Source organism: Equus przewalskii, chromosome 6, assembly GCF_037783145.1.
Source record: "Equus przewalskii isolate Varuska chromosome 6, EquPr2, whole genome shotgun sequence".
In the NCBI taxonomy this organism is placed as follows: domain Eukaryota; kingdom Metazoa; phylum Chordata; class Mammalia; order Perissodactyla; family Equidae; genus Equus; species Equus przewalskii.
In genome coordinates, this window is record NC_091836.1 from 42,710,206 (window position 1) to 42,726,004 (window position 15,799).

General features: G+C 55.6%; 1 protein-coding gene across 11 annotated transcripts in view; it reads right to left on the bottom strand.

The window, feature by feature from the left end:
- IGSF9B (immunoglobulin superfamily member 9B) overlaps positions 1 to 15,799 on the bottom strand; it is a 60,513-nt gene that overhangs the window by 37,275 nt on the left and 7,439 nt on the right. For 8 of the 11 annotated variants that reach the window (XR_011540988.1, XR_011540989.1, XM_070623498.1 and 5 more), the window contains exons 2-8: positions 11,433 to 11,630; positions 8,960 to 9,106; positions 7,925 to 7,993; positions 3,532 to 3,683; positions 3,114 to 3,231; positions 1,656 to 1,797; positions 1,230 to 1,375 (exon numbers count right to left, since the gene is read on the bottom strand). Coding sequence is in view for 8 of the 11 variants with exons in the window: in XM_070623498.1 (XP_070479599.1) it covers positions 1,230 to 1,375; positions 1,656 to 1,797; positions 3,114 to 3,231; positions 3,532 to 3,683; positions 7,925 to 7,993; positions 8,960 to 9,106; positions 11,433 to 11,630 (972 nt within the window). In the remaining 3 variants the exon portion in view is untranslated. The remainder of the gene's footprint in view (positions 1 to 1,229; positions 1,376 to 1,655; positions 1,798 to 3,113; positions 3,232 to 3,531; positions 3,684 to 7,924; positions 7,994 to 8,959; positions 9,107 to 11,432; positions 11,631 to 15,799) is intronic. The other 3 variants (XR_011540990.1, XM_070623502.1, XM_070623500.1) reach the window with 1 other exon arrangement.

Genomic DNA, 15,799 nt, shown 5'->3' on the forward strand with positions numbered 1-15,799 from the left:
AGACCTGATGTCCTGGGTCACAGAGCTTTTCCAGGGCCTCACAGCTCTTAAAAACTTGGGACTTGTAACACAGCATGCTAAAAGTCCTTTTAAGTTGTTGACAAGGGAAGTGGAGAGGGGATGCCTTTGCCCCCACGGCAAAATCATTGCACAGGGAAGAAATGATGAGAACGTGAGGTTCAGAGTTTGCCGGGCTCGCAGGTCCAGCCTAGCTCCACCACCACACCATTCAACAGTGGATGCGTGCAGACAACACCTCTGCTGAGCAGAGTCGGGGCAAGCCCCGCCTCCTGGAGTCACCACTTGTTCCTCTACTTGTCCTCAGCTCCAGTACTGACCCAGGCCACTGTCTCTCGACTCTTATACTTCTCAGTCTGCCACTCCATGTCCTTGGGGGTGAGCAGTTCTCCCTCACCAGCCCTCAAGTGATGGAGAGCCTGTCACCTACAGCAACGTGGCACCTTTGTTGCCTGAGTGATAGGGCTATCAACAAATCAAAAGGAAGAAATTAATCCTCATCTTTCCTCTCTCTCATAATGATCAGCTTGCCAGGGGGTGGGAAAGCAGACTACACTGAAGTCATCAAGATCAGAACTGAATTATTGTGCTCACACAGAAGCCCTCAATTGTTCTGGCATGAGGAATAGCTCATTCATTTGGGTCTTTGGCAGCCCTAGAGAAGCGCAACGAGGAAGCCAAGAGTGAGCCAGGTGTTGGCAGAACTGGATCAAGCCACCCCAGAAGAAGGTTCTGTCCCCCTCACCCTACACACCCGTCCACGGTGGGGGAAGGCAGAGAGCTGGCAGGAAATCTACCCTACATGGGCTTAAGCTATCCTCCCTCAGATACCGGAGAAAAAACCACCAGAGAGTATCTTATTCAAGGTACAGACAGAGACGTGGCACAACATTCAACGCGAGGACAATTGTTCAGAAGGTCTGCCCATCCTTGAATCCACCCTAAGCGTGGCCGACGGGATGAATCAGCTAACACATGTAGCGATGCCTGGCCCAGAGAAGATGCCCAGCAAGCGCTAGCCTCACTTTGATTGATGAGCCCAGGCCTCGGTCTCCTCTTGGGCTGTCCCTCCTTCCTCCTCAGTCATTCCTCCACCCACATTGCCTCAAATGATGCTTGGTCTCTGCTGCCCTCCAGCCTCCAGGTTGGCCAACGTGGCCTAAACCTTCTGGAACTCCCACCAACCAGGGCTCTCCCTTGCCCTTACTCACACTGCACAGTCAGGTAGGCTGAGGCTGAGGGGGAGCGCCCCAGACTGTTGCTAGGGACACAGGTGTACTTCCCAGCATCCTCGGGCTTCACCCGGAAGATGATCAGGGTCCCATCGATCAGGATCCGCACTCTCAGCTTCAGGTCACTACAAGGGGACAAGGAAGGGACAAGGTTGGCAGGTGGGAGAAGAGAGTCTTCCACAAGATACCAGAGTAAGGTAGTAACAAGGCCCCTCTCCCCTATGGATGACACAAGGAAACTTCCTCGCATTCCTGGGGTCTGTCTCAAGGCCCCCACACGCAGACACGTGAGACACACAGACTCCCAAGAGCCCAAGAGCAGCCTGCAGCGGCCCCTATTCAATGGCCTTGCCCTTGGGGGGACTAACAGGGGACCCCCCCGAGGGGTCAGGGCAGGGCACTCACTTCTGAAAGTAGACATTCTCATCCTGCCAGTACCAGGTATAGGTGAGGTTGCCGGGATATGCCTCCGCCCGGCAGGTGAGCAGAGCATCCTGGGATATGTTGACAGTGATGTTCTCAGGAGGGGACACTATGAAGGGAGGCCCTGGGGAAACAGGAAACAAACATGACCTCACCTGGGGGGCAGGGGAAAACAACAGCACCAAGACCTCACAGGAAGGGGTGCCTTGACTCTGGGATGGAGAGCCGGGGGCAGCACTGGCCCAAGGGTTAGCAGTGCAACCTGGGCAGTTGTCATGGAGGTGCCTCCAGCTGCTGCCAGCGCTCAGGGTCCTACTCTCCCTGCAGCTTCCAGGGATGCAAAAGGTCTGGGGGGTGTGGCCAGGGCATGCCCCACCCCCTGGAGCCAGATGCAGATACTCTGCTGGGTGCATACCACCTCACCCCCAGACACATCCCTCTATAAATCCTGTCCCACAACCAGCCATCAACCCTGCCTATACACACACACACACACACACACACAGCCCTTCCTGCCCATCCTTCTCTTAAGCAGAGCCCCAAGCAGGAGACACGCAGGAGGGAGAAAGGCCACTCTTTTCAATCCAGAGTCAGGAATAACCTTGCCTCTGGGGGAGAAGGGGCTGTGCTGTTTACCAGCCCAAGGTTAAGAGGGCAGCTTGGGGGAGAGGAGGTTGGGGGAAAGCAGAGAAAATGAGGGCGAAATTCCAGGAGTCCCTGGTGCTGGGTTTCCAGACAGGCCGCGGCTGCCAACTGGCTCTCTCCTGAGAGCGGGGTGCTCTCCTCAAAGCTACAGAGGACCACTGGCCCATGCCGCCGCTCAGCACTCCCAGGCAGGAGGAGGTGGGAAGAGCACGTGCCCAGCAGCCTAGACAGCCACCACCACCCCTCACTCGCTCCTCACGCAGGCGCAGGGGCAGGCGCAGGCAGTGGGTGGGAGGCGGAGTGGGTAGATGGGCTCAGCACAGGGACCACACCGCCCCTTCTGGGGACTCTGGGGCCTGGGTAGGGCAGACTAGCAATCTGCCAAATGCCCCAGTGTTATTTAAGCATCTGGGTCTGGATTGAATTCCTATCTTTATTTATTGATGCCATCACTAATGGATGGAGACCTGAGGGAAGTCTCCTCCCCTGGGGAAGGTGGAGGCATGGCAGGATGCTACCTGGGCATTCAGAGAAACAGGAAACCCACTCAGCATGGTACCCTCCACCACCACCCCTCCCCGTGTGATGGCCACAGCAGGCCACTGTGGGAGCTCTAGCCATGAGGTACATGATATGTGGGAGGAGCCCCTGCCTAGCTCCTCATGGGCTGCCCATCTCTCCTCTCACCTCCAGCTGTGCCAACCACGCCCCAGGAAAATTCCTCCACTGCTGAGCTGGGTTGGAAGTCCCTGCAAAAGGCCCGGGGCATAAAGAAGCCAGAGAAATCATTCTTACCTTGGACAAGCAGGTGGGTGGTGTGGACAGCCTCCCCTTGGATGCTGTACGCGCGACAGGTGTAGGCGCCTCTGTCCTCTCGGCTGACTGATGTCACCGTCAGGCTGCCATCTCTCACCTGGGGCCAAGGAGAGATGGAGCTCAACACGCACCCTGTGGCCCCACCAATGCCATCCTCAGGCAGAAGCAGCCTCGGGGCTCAGGCACCTGGGGGATACCGAGGCAGGCACCTTGTTTTCCATCTCCCTCCAACAACATGGACCCCATGCCTGCGGCCAAGCCAGTCTGCCTGCTGTTTCCATCTCACTCTGTGCCGCCACACAGAGCGTTCCTGGTTGTGTGAAGTGGGAGAAAGGGGCGAAGGGAGGGTAGGTAAGGAGGTGCGAGGGCAGCGGCCCCAAGGTAGAAATACTCTCACCTGGTATTTCCCACTAGCACCTAGGAGTGTCCCTTCCTTGAGCCAGGTGACAATGGGCTTGGGATTCCCAAAAGCTGTGCAGGTCATGGTAACACTGCCACCCTCCTTGGCCTCGATGTACTGGGGGGGTGTTTCTGTAAAGGTGGGAGGAGCTGCAAAAATACCACGAAAGTGCAGGACAGAGTTAGCTGGGCCGCTGCCCTGCATGCAGTACCCGCCAGCACCAGGCACCACATCAGGTGTGTTCATACAGAACCCTCATATGTTCACACATAACTCTCTGCAAGGTGTGAGGATGAAGGAAGGAAGTGGGAGACAGGTAAAATGCTCTGCCTCGGAACCTTACAAGGGTGGGGAGACCTGGAATTCAAAGTCAGTCTGGCTGGGTACAAATTCTAACCTTTTCCATTGTAATTGGCTAATTCCCAACAAAGGAATATTGATTGACCATCTACTATAAGGAAGCCACCATCCTCAGCAACTAGGACGCGAAGACAAACAAGACAGCTCTCTCATGGCCCTCACAGAGCACACACTTGCCGCCAGGTGTACAGACTGTTCCATCACCCTTCAGTCCTTTGGCTCCTGATCATCCATGATACCCTTACTTCCTCAACCCCAGCCCAACCAGCCCTCATATTTCCAGGACATTCACCCTCTGAGCCCCATCTAGGCCTCACACAGACCACAGGCCAAGACTACACAGAATCTTCCTTTTCCCAGATCCTACAGAGAAAATCCACATTCCTCACTTTCTACCTTCCAAGGATAAAGGCAGTCAGCCCACTCTGCAGGCTACTCCCCTCTTAAATCTTCTCTGATTATGCTAGCTTGCTTCCCCCCCACCCCGACCCCCGCCATCACCTGCATTGGAGTTTTGACAAAAATCCATCCTCTTTGGATACTCAGCTTTTAAGACACTCAGTCTCACTTGTCTGAGATGCTTATAGAAGTAATCTGGTCAATCTTGACCCCTTGGACTATCAGTTCTGCGGTCTTCTGAAGTGAGGGGCCCCTACTTCTGAAGACCAGCCCTGAGGGTCCACCACGCCAGGCTGCACCAGACCACTGTGAGCCCATCAAGGCACCCAAAGTCAGGACCCAGCTCAAGTGCTAGATTGCCGCTCGTTGAGTAACCCGGGGCAAGTCACTCAGCCTCTGGACTTTACCGAGATCCCTCACCCTTCAAAAGTGATTTGAGGAATGAAGGAGACAAAGTCTGTGAAAAGGATCTTATAAAATGTAAATATACATAAAAGGAGGGTTATTTGGCCATCACTATCATCCCATCACCTCTCCAGGAGCCTCTGAGGCATTCATGAGAAGCTCTGAGAGGGGTTTGCCCTCCCCAAATGGCCCTGCCCTGGGAACTGGTCAGAGTGCTTTGAGATTCGGCCCTTGCCGCCCCCACCAGGCCAAGCTCGCCTCCCATCACTTTCTCCTTCACTGTGCTCTAACCACACTGACCATCTGTCCTCCTCGAATGTCCAAGAACGTCCAACCTCAGGGCCTTTGAATTTGCCATCCTCTCTGCCTACGACTCTACATCAGAGCTCACTCCTTCTGTTCATGCAAGGCTTTGCTAAAATGCCACGTCTGCCTTACCTGGTCAGCTAGGATGGCACTTCTGGCATTCTCCATCCCCTTAGACTGCTTCATTTTCTTTAAAGCACCTACCACTAACTGTCCTTGAGAGCAGAGATCTTTTCCATAAATCCCGCTGTATGCCCAGCTTAGTTCCTGGTATGTAGTACTCAACCAACATCTGCTGAATGGACGAATGAATGAAATGAATGAGGGCGCATACACCTACACACACCTAAGACCCACACAAATGCAAACACAGAAAACTTAAGAGCAGGACCATGGTAAGACCACTCTTTTCAACAATCCCCAAAGCCTTAGCTCAGTATGGGCAAGCAAGGGGCTCTTGGAGAGTGACTACTGAATAAATTAGGAAACACACGTCATCACACTCAAAAACACACACAACACACATCCTCAAGAAAGTCGATTCTCATCCAGTGTCTAATATACTACATATAAGGGTAAAAGTCATCCCAAATTCTTGTGGCGGAATCCAGGAGCCCTCACTGCCAGGCCTCTCTCCTGTCCTGGAAGGTGTGCTCATCCCCAGCAGAGCCCTCTTGCCAAGCCTGTCCCTTGAAACACAGTTAACACAGCCACAGTCTCTATTACCTCCTGTGTCAAGCTCAAAAGAAAAGATGATAAATTAAATTACATCCTGAAGTGACAAATTAATTACTAATTACATAAATACTTTATTATTTAGGTGCTAATCAGGAAAGTACATTGAACAATTTTGAGTTTTCAGGCAAATAATGGGTTGACTCTTGATTATTTACTGAATTAGGTACTAGCTTGCCAGCTGCATTTCCAGGCTTAATTCTTTTTCACAAGTGCCCTATAATTAATAGTGCAGGTTAGAAATAGGCAGGCCTTTCCGCCAAGTAACTCACCAAACTGAGGCAAGGCTTGGCTTGGGCCTCTCGGGTATTTTCTATGTGATAAAGAAATAACTGGGTTTGTTTCCACCCAACTGTGTCTTCAAGAAAACACAGAAGGAGAATGACACAATTCGTAATTCTAACTTTTCACTGGCCTTTCATTTTCCAAAGGTGATCCCTGTCACAAAATGCCTGACATTAAACATTCTGGTTTGGAAGCAATGGAATGTTGGCACTCCAGACACTTACCTTCAATAATGGAAATATTTATACTGGAAAGAACCTCAGAACTTGGGATGAAGGCAGGGGAGGGGAATAGAGGGAGGGAGAGCTCTCAGCTTGGGAGGTCTGTTCTGTTCTACCCATCTGGGAGGTGGGCTCCTTAGTATGGGATGAGCCCTGGCTCTACAGCCTGGAGCAGAAGGCGCACACTTTCAGCTCCTCTGCCCCATGTGCCCATGTGAACAACCCGCCCCAGCTCCCTGAGCCCCCCGCCTCTCCTTCCTCTGCGCTTCCAGGCATGCTGTTTGGTCTGCTCGGAACACACTTCCTCACCTCCCACCCCTGCACCTGCTACCTCCTCCTCCCTGGTAGGCTCTCTGCACGGGTCATTTCCTCAGAGAAGCTCTCCCTCCCTCTGCTCCCAAACCCCATATTGCAATTGTCTCCAGACGTGGCTTCTTGAAGTCTCCTTAGGAGCTGGGTCTGGGTCATGCCCACTGCTGTAGCCCCAGAGCCTGCCGCAGAGCAGACGTTCAAGAACGTGTTTTGAATGGATAATTACTGGTGGAATCGCAAGGACTTTCAAACTCCCACAGTCCCCTGCATCTTCCAGCCTAAGGTCCTTCTTGTGTTACTACATCCCTACTGGTCCATTTTCATCTGATTTCATCTTTTTTCTCTCTTGAGAAGGATGGCAGCATCTTACACACAATTACTCACATGTAATTAATGTTCTAGACACTGTGCAAGACACTTCCTCACACAGCATTCCATTTAATCCTCACAACAGCCCTGCAGGTAGGCACTGGTTTTGGCGGCTGAGGAAACTAGAGCTCATAGAGGTGACTTAGGGTACCCAGGATCATACAGCTAATATGCAGTGGATTCCTGAAATAAACCGAGTCTTTTCAGGGTCTGGTTCCATGCTCATTCCACTCTGGGCTAGCTAGGAGTTCCCAAAGAATCAACCCCTACTCATGCAAACTAAGAGAGCGATGTAACAGAACACACAATGCCAAACTGAATTCCACTTTCCCGGAAGACCCGGCATCTCAGATTGCTGAAAAGGACACCAGCAGGATGATGCGAAAGGAAAGGAGGCGGCACTTGGAGGCAATTCCAGCCCAGGCTGGGCAGGGCCCAAGAGGAAAGAAGGCACGTGGGGCTCTTGGCTCGGTGTGCAAGCGATGAAGCAATCAGCATCAGGTTCGGCCCCCTAATTACGTTTTGCTTGGGCTAATATTAAGACGAGTTTTCATTCCCAGTGCACACAACAGCTGGCATCAATAGGAGGTGACTCAAAAGCTTGCTGGGTGGTGGAGACAGCCCACCTAAGACTTGAAGGAAGCCTCCCATCCGTCTCTCGGACTGACCGACAGGAACTGACTGCATCTGACGAGTCAGGAAGCCGGGACAACACTGACCCAGGGCTACAGCTCTAAGTGTGCTTTTCCCAGAAGCCAGTGCTCTGGCTAAAACACTCTGCTCATCCAGGATCCTGGGTTGAAAAGGAGCACAGCTTGACCCAGCCCTGGGAGGAATGACCCAACCCCACAAGGCAGGGCAAACAGAGCCATCCTTCAGGTCATACCAATACTGCAAGAAGCTCCCAAGCCTGGAGCAACACCAATGCCCCTCTCCCAACTAAGCACTCAGAGTCATAGACAGCAAAACCGTGAGGACCCAAGCTAGGTGGAGCATACCCAGAGTACACGCGCGGAGAGGCCTCGGTCCCCAGCAGTGTCTGCAGCACAGCAGCGGCCGAACACATTCTGTCATCAGTTGAGTAGAAGAATAAGGGGTCTGGCCAGAAAACAAAACAGAACAAAAGCCCTGCTCCCCTCCCACTATGAGAGCCACACTCCTTCAAACGTTCTCCACGGTTCCAGCTTCTCCTGGCTCCTCCAGGGTATCTCATCCCAAGTAAGGACTTCCAGGGACACGAGGGGACTCTCCATCCAGGGAGACCCCAAGGGTCCAGCCTAGGCCAACACTGGGAACTGAGCAAACTCACCCGGGGCCTCTGCACAAGGCTCCTTTGCCCTTGCCTGGACACTTGAAAAGCATCAACACACAGCACAGTTCACTTAACCTGAGCTAGAAAAAACCGATAGCCACGAAGACTGTGACTCTTCGCAGGATTCTCAGTTTGTATCGGACAGTAAACCCGGCACAGCAGGGACCGTGTCTGGGCGTGCTCGTCCTCTTCCCCTCGTCTAGTGAGGGCTTGGCATACAACAGACCCTTAATACACATTACTCAAATGAACATATCTAACAAGCAACCAAAATATTAACCCAAAAAGGAAGACTGTAATGGCAGGGCTCCAAGAACCCCACTAGAGGGCGGGAAGGCAGGTCCTCCTGAGGCTGGGAAATGGTGCCAGCAGTTACTGATCCAGCCTCCACAGAGCCTTTCCCCTTCTGTTTTCAAGAACCAGATTCCTAGCTCCCTCTAAGGAACTCTGACACCACCACTCACAGAAAACCCCTGCCTCATGCCCAGGACACTGCAGGGAGCTGCTCCTCCTGTGCACCCCACTGACCCAGAGGCTCCAGGGAGATGACTGAGGCACGGGAGGCAGGAGCCGATATCCAGTGCCACCCAGCTGTGCCAAGACTCCCTCTCTACAGCAGAGAATCAGAGCAGGGACCGGGTGCAGGCAGGAAGGAGGCTTCCCCTAAAGCGCGCAGTCCCCCCGGGTTGCACCCCTCCCCAGGAAGGAGGCCCCTACGTACCGTTGATGGTGAGGTGGACCCAGCTGCCGTTGTGGAACGTGTCATACTGCTGGTCCAGCATGAGCACTTTGCACTCATACCAGCCCTGGTCCTCAGAGCGCACCTGCTCCAGCCGCAGGGATGCTTTATCATGAAGACTCGCCCGGCCTGGGGGACAGAGTGGACAAAAGCCCCAGAGGCCGTCAGGGAAAGGCCAGCCACTCAACACTCCCCACTCCAGCCAAAGGGAGAGGACCCATTATAACCTTCAGACCATCTCCCACAGCAGGGCCCCAAAGTGACAGCTGGCACCAACCTCCAGCAGCAGGTGGCAAAGGAAAAGACATAAAGCCTTAGCCACAGAACCACTCTCCCTCCCCAGCCCTGCAGCCTCACGGGGCCATCGCAGCTGCAATGACAACTCTGTGTCTGCACTGAGAAGAGCCTCAGTTCCTCAGAACACTCCTGTTCTCCTGGAGATCTCCTGGGACAAAGGAAAGGCATGAGGGATACAGCACTGAGAGGAGAGAGGGGGCAGAGAGGGAGAGATGGAGGGAGGGAGGGAAGAAGGGAGACGGGTGAATAAAAGAGAATGAGGTAGGGAGTCTCAGGCAGGGCCTTGAACCCCCATTCAGGTTGCATGACACCCCCATCCCAGCTGAGTCCTCACAGCCAGCACCCTCTCTGTCTGGCTTCCCTATGGTAGGGCAGACGGAAGGCAGGCTGGGGACCTGTCACCCCTATTGAGCCAGAGCCCAGTGCCCCCAGGAGTTGAGAGCCCAGGGTCGGAGAATGAGGAAAGGGCTGGCAGGAAGAGCAAAGACCCCCAAGCTACCCACCCTCACTCCATCCTCCTCCCCATGAGGAGGCCATCTTTGTCTTGCTCATTGGAGAAGGTAAGAGCTGCAGCAGGAGCCAAGCAGAAGGGAGAGCGGATCCCCCTCCTGCATGAGGAGGAGGGGAGCTGTCCGAGCATCCTCCCACCCCTCACCCACTACTCAGCCCACCCTTCACCCCAACCTCACGACCTCCTCTGCCTTCCGCCTTGTCTCCACACTGGCCATCTGCCTAAAACCCAGACTATCAACACCAACCACAGCCAAAGAAAGGCCAAAGAAAGCAAGAGATGGGGGTGAGGGGGACATGGGGACACAAAGGGAGAGGGAGACAGGAAGAGGGAGAGAGAGGGAGAAAGAGGGACGGAGGGAGGGAGAGAGATAGGGAGAGGGAGAGAGAGGGAGAGAGAGGGAGAAAGAGGGAGGGAGGGAGAGGGAGGGAGAGAGAGAGATAGGGAGAGGGAGAGAGAGGGAGAAAGAGGGAGGGAGGGAGAGGGAGAGAGAGAGAGAGATGGGGGGAGAGAGGGAGGGAGAGGGAGGGAGAGGGAGAGAGAGGGAGGGAGGGAGAGGGAGGGAGAGAGAGGGAGGGAGGGAGAGAGAGGGAGGGAGGGAGGGGAGGGGGAGGGAGGGAGGGAGGGAGAGGGAGGGAGGTGAGAGAGGGAGAGGGAAACAGGGGGGTGGGAGACAGAGAGAGAGGGAGAGGGAGAGAGAGGGAGAGGGAGGGAGAGGGAGAGAAAGGGAGAGGGAGTGAGAGGGAGAGAGGGAGAGGAAAACAGGGAGAGGGGAGAGAGGGAGAGAGAGGGAAAGGGAGACAGGGAGAGGGAGAGAGAGAGAGACAGAAATGGATGCTTTCTGAGAGAAAGGCAATTCAGACCTCAGAAGCCAGAAGCAAAGATAAAAGCAGGGTCCTGCAGGCTTCCTCTGGTGCTTTAAACCCCAACACACACACACACACACACACACACATATGCACGCACGCGTGCACACACACTCGTACACATGTACTCGCATACACATCCCACACCCTCCTCCCTGGCAGACCAGTGGGCAGGCGCTGTCAGGGACTTACAATGAGGCCTCTGCTGGCAGAAGTAATTGCAGAGGATACCCAGCGGCCAGGAGAAGGGGGCTGGAGTAGCATGGGAGTGCAGCCTGGCTGACACTCACTGACACTTAGGGCCCAGATGAGGCCCCAGCTCCAGAGCCAAAGGGAGGGCGTGGGCAAAGGCAGACAGAGCAAAGCCTGCAGGGCTGTGACTCTGCTTCCTCCTGCCCGGAGCTGCCATCCTGCCCAGCCCTGCTCTCCCACAGCCAGGCTCCAGGCTGCCTCTCACTCCTGCCTCTGCCCCTGTGCACCCTGGGCTGCGCTGTTTAGGAGGGATTCTTGTCTGCACCGCCTCCTCTTCCCTCTCCTCCCCACCACTTAATTAAAACCTACGGGGTCCAAAGGATGGAAGGAAAGAGGCAGAGACTGTGGAAAACAGAGATAACAGACCAGTCAGAAAAGATAAGAGGCAACAGAGATAAAGGTAGGAGGAACCCTGACCATGACCAGCAACCAGTGAGAGCCCGGAGGCCCCGGGCTGGAAGGGGCAGCCACACTAAAACCAAGGAGGGAAACGAAGCGCGGGGGCGGGCACCCTGCAGCCCAGACTTACCTGCATACTCAGGGTCCACATGCGGGGGGTAGTAGCCAAACTTGATGAAGATAGGGATGGGCACCCCAAACTTGAACCACTCTACAACATAGGGTGGGGGCTGTCCCGTCACCGGGTGGATCACGTCGCATCGCAGGACCACACTCTCGCCAGCTCTCGCAGTCACAAACTCGGGCTCCTCTCGCAGGCCGTGGGCACCTAATGGGACAGCAAATGGGACTCAGAAAAAGAGATGATAAGGAGATCCTGCCCCAGCAGCCCAGAGGCGGCCTCTGCCCACGTCCAAGGACCTCCGCACCCCCCTCCCCTCCACCAGGCCAGCTGCCCTCGAGCACTCCTGCTGAAGAGGACCTCACCCACTCCCCAGAGGGTCATCTGTGAACCCACCAACCCCGCCCCCCCCCCATGGCCCTGGGGCCCAGTACCCAGGAACCTGCGGGAGAGGAGGACAGAGGAGAAGAAGAGGGACGCAGTTCTCTTCAGCCCCACAAGCCAACCTTCCCTCCGCAGTGCCAAAGAGCAGAGCCACAACCATGCCCTCCCCCTTTAACACCCCCCTAAAGCCTAAGGAGTCTGGCCCCCGAGAAGGTAGAGGGGCCTCAGCGCCTCTGAGGAGACCACAGCCTGGGCCTGCAGCAGCCGAGGGTAAAGTGGAATGTCTCCCTGCAGCAGAGCTTCCATCAGAGCCTGGCGGGAACCGCAGAGCCAGCCATCCTCCTACACCCCGCCCCCAGCTCAGCCCGCTGTTCCAGCATACAGCAAGAGCACTCCACGCAGGAGCAGGGGAATCCCTAACAAGCAGAGCAGAGACTGCTCAGGGCAACACCAGAGGGAAAGCCCACAGGCCTGAGCTGGCCTCTCCAGGCCCCTCCTCCCAATTCATCTTCCATGGGGAGGAGGGGGGAAGGGGGGGCCTCCAGCCCTCCCATTTCCAAGCCCCAAACCTATTGGACTGAGAAGACTCAGACATTGTCATTGGGAGAGAAGGATGCTGGGGACAAAGGAGGGGGACCCTGGCACTGCCAACCTCAGCCAGCTAAGGAAGAGGACAAAGCATGTGACTGGATAGGGTGTACCCATCCTCCTGGCAGGGGAGGGGGACATGGCATGAGAGATCCAGCTCCAAACTGGAGGACAGTAGAGAGGTTAACCCAGGCACGGTTTTACATGCCTCAGCAACCTGCTCCTGAGCCCCTACGTGAGGATGTGCAGACCCACCTCCAGCCTGACCCTCCTCACCCGCACACCAGGCCTGTGCCCACAAAGTCACCTTGTCCAGCTTCCTTCCCAGTGAAAAGGACAGCTGGGGAAGTCTCACTAGCCCACACAACCCCAGGCTGGATCACAGCTTTCCCCAGCCCCACAGCCTCCCATTCCATCCCTGCCGGGCCCTCCAGGCAGCACCGAGGACAGCGGCTGCTCAGTGAGGCCCAAAGCCCTCCCACCACACCAGGGAGAGGATGGCCAAGAGCAGTCCCTGCCTGTCTGTGGCCAGTCTGTCAGGTGCCCCTGGATCTAACTCTTACAGGCCTCCCACCTCTGTGTGCCCCCGCCTGTCTCCTCTTGTCTCTGTCTCTCCTTCATGTCTCTGTGCCTTGTCTCTCCGTCTCTCTCTGGTTCTCTGTCTCTCTCTCTCTCTCTCCTGTATGTCTCTATCTCTCCTGCTCCTCCATGTCTCTGTCTCTCTGTGCCTGTCTCTCTTCAAGTCTCTGTGTCTCTGTCTCTTTTTTTTCTAGCTCCCACTCTATGTGGGGATCCTGTCTACTTGCCTGTCTCTGTGTCTCTCTCAGTGTGCATGCCTGTGCATGTGTGTGTGCACGCGTGTGTGCATGTGTGTGTGTTGGGGGACACATGGATCTCTGCCCGCTGTGCAAGAGGAAGGGGTTTGTCTGCCTGCCTTTCTGTGTGTACCTCTTTCTCTGCCAGACTGAGCGCTTGTGTTCACTTCTTTCTCCATCTGTCTGTCTGTTGTCTGTGTGTCTCTGCATCTCTCCTCCTCTCCTTCTCTCCTGCCCCTCCCCCTCTCCCTCTCCTCCCCATAAGTTGCGGAAGGAGGAGGAGGCAACCTTTCCAGAAGCTGATTGGCTACCGGTGACATCACTGTTTTCTAGAGGAAGAGCTAAGATCACGGAGTATTTTTGGAGCAGAGCAGAGCGTTGCACTCACCTGCCTGCAGCCCCAGCAGGTTTCCCAGTCCCCCGCCCCCAATCTTGCTTCAGGCTAAGTTTGAATTCCAGCCCCTCAGGGAAATACGGAGCGGGCCCAGCTGCTGCAGGAGCCTCCCCCACAACCCCACGGGCACCCAGATAGGGACAGAACCTGCCTCCCGGCATCCAGGAGCACAAAGGCTGGTCCTGGACCCAGAAGGAATGGATAAACCAGGCACCATGAGTGAGCAGGGGAAGCAACGTGTGTGTGCATGTATGCAATGTGTGTGTGAGAACAGCTCTTGATAGAAGGACGTGTGTGAGCGAGTACATGCAGATCGTGCACTGAGAGTGTATGTGTCTGTGCATTGCATATGTGTGCAGCACAGGCCTTGGAGGAGAAAAGGAGACATATAGGAGCCTGGGGGAAGAGGACGGAGCTATTCCCAGGGACGGGTTACACGACAGGGGACAGAGGTCGTCCACAGAAGGGGGCTCCTTCCCAGGGCTCTGGCCCCAGAGCCTAGGGCAGGAGGAAAAGCGGTGGGAAATGGCGGCTGCCCACCTCTAACAGTGAAGCTCAGCTCTGAAGCGCTCTGGCTGCTGGGGTTGAGAGCTCTAGGGGGCAATGCCAGGAGGCGGTCGCTCTGACATGGGTTCCCACAGTGCTGGCTGCTCATTTACACCTAGCACTCCTTCGCTCTCACTGCATGGCAATGAGGCAGCCTCTTTCACACTTCCCCCATCACTGGGGCTGGCTCCAGGTTTCCACCCCTACCCCCAGCCTGCCCCTGGGCTCAGGGCTGAGCACCCAACCCAAGGCCCACCCCAAGACATTCTGCCCCAGCCTGCATCTCTTCTCAAGGACCCTTTCCAGCAGGGAGGAGCAGCTGGAGAGAGGACACAGGGAGACAGGCATCCCAGAGGATAAGCAAGGCAACAAGAGCCGGAGCTTCCCCAGAAGAAGGCAGAGGGCTGGGAGCCCCGCCCACCACTCAGGCCAAGCCTCCTGGCTCCGAACTGGAAAATATTTATGAGCTTTCCTCATCTCTTCACCACACACGCACGCACGCACACACACACACAAACACACACAGCGTGTTCTCTCACTCTATCACCCACAAGCACTTCTCCCTACGCCTGATCCTTTCTGAGCCAAAGCATGTCTAATAAAACACTTTCTCCAGAAAGGCTCAAAGCAAAAAAGAAAGTAACTAGACTGGCAGTAGAGAGGGAAGAGGGGCTTGATGGAGGAGAGGGAGAAACTCAAACCTTGGAGGACACCAGACCCAATCAAGGAGTAAAAGAGATTCAAGAAGCAAGGAAGGAGAGAGACACCAAGATGGGCATAATGCAAACTGGACACAGGCAGAATCCAGCCTAGGGCAAGAGGGAGAACTCAAGGGTACAGAGGATTCAGCCACTGAGACACAGAAACACAGGCCTTCAAAGGACCCAGAACCAGGAGGGGGACAGAGCTGAGGCTGTTCCTTCAGGGAGCAGGTGGGCTTCTCCCCAGCAGGGCTGGCGGGAGCAAAGGCCCACTGGTTCTGCAGGGAGCAGAGGGGAGAGGGAGGTAGGGAGGGGGAGGGGAAGACAAGGATGGATATTGACCAGAGGTGGGGAGTGGCTGCAAGAGGGCGAGAGGCCCTCAGACCCTCCCCCATCACAGTAGCCCAAAGGGATGAGGCTGTACCCTCAGAGGGAAGCTGGCATCAGCAACGGTGAGGACAGCAGGAGGCCAGGAGGTGCCCGGGACCTCACACGCCATTGTAGAGAAGGCAGGAGCAGCAGTACCTGAGCCCAGCAAACCTGCATCTTGGGGCTCTGCCCAGCCCACTTTGGGCAGTTTCACCCACAGTAGGGAGGAGAAACAGGAGAGCACAGGGGCTTGAGGTGCGCCTGTGGTCTGGCTGACCTTTTGGGAAGCCCAGAGGGTACAAACTTCCTGCTCTCTGGGCCAGGTGGTCCCAGCAGGTGGCCCATTAGATCCCCTGTGGCCAAGAACAGGAGGCATCCAGGGCCTGGCACAGCCCCCATGCCTGACACTCACAACCTGCAGCTCTTCCGCCAGGGCACGGCAGCATGGAAACACTCTAAATACCAGAGGAGGCCTAGGTGCCAGGGCAGGCAGAGCTGCAGCTGCTGGCAAAGCTCACTTCCTCTAAAGACCTACTGCACTCCAGGCTTGGTGCTGGGCGTGTGACACGAACTCCATTT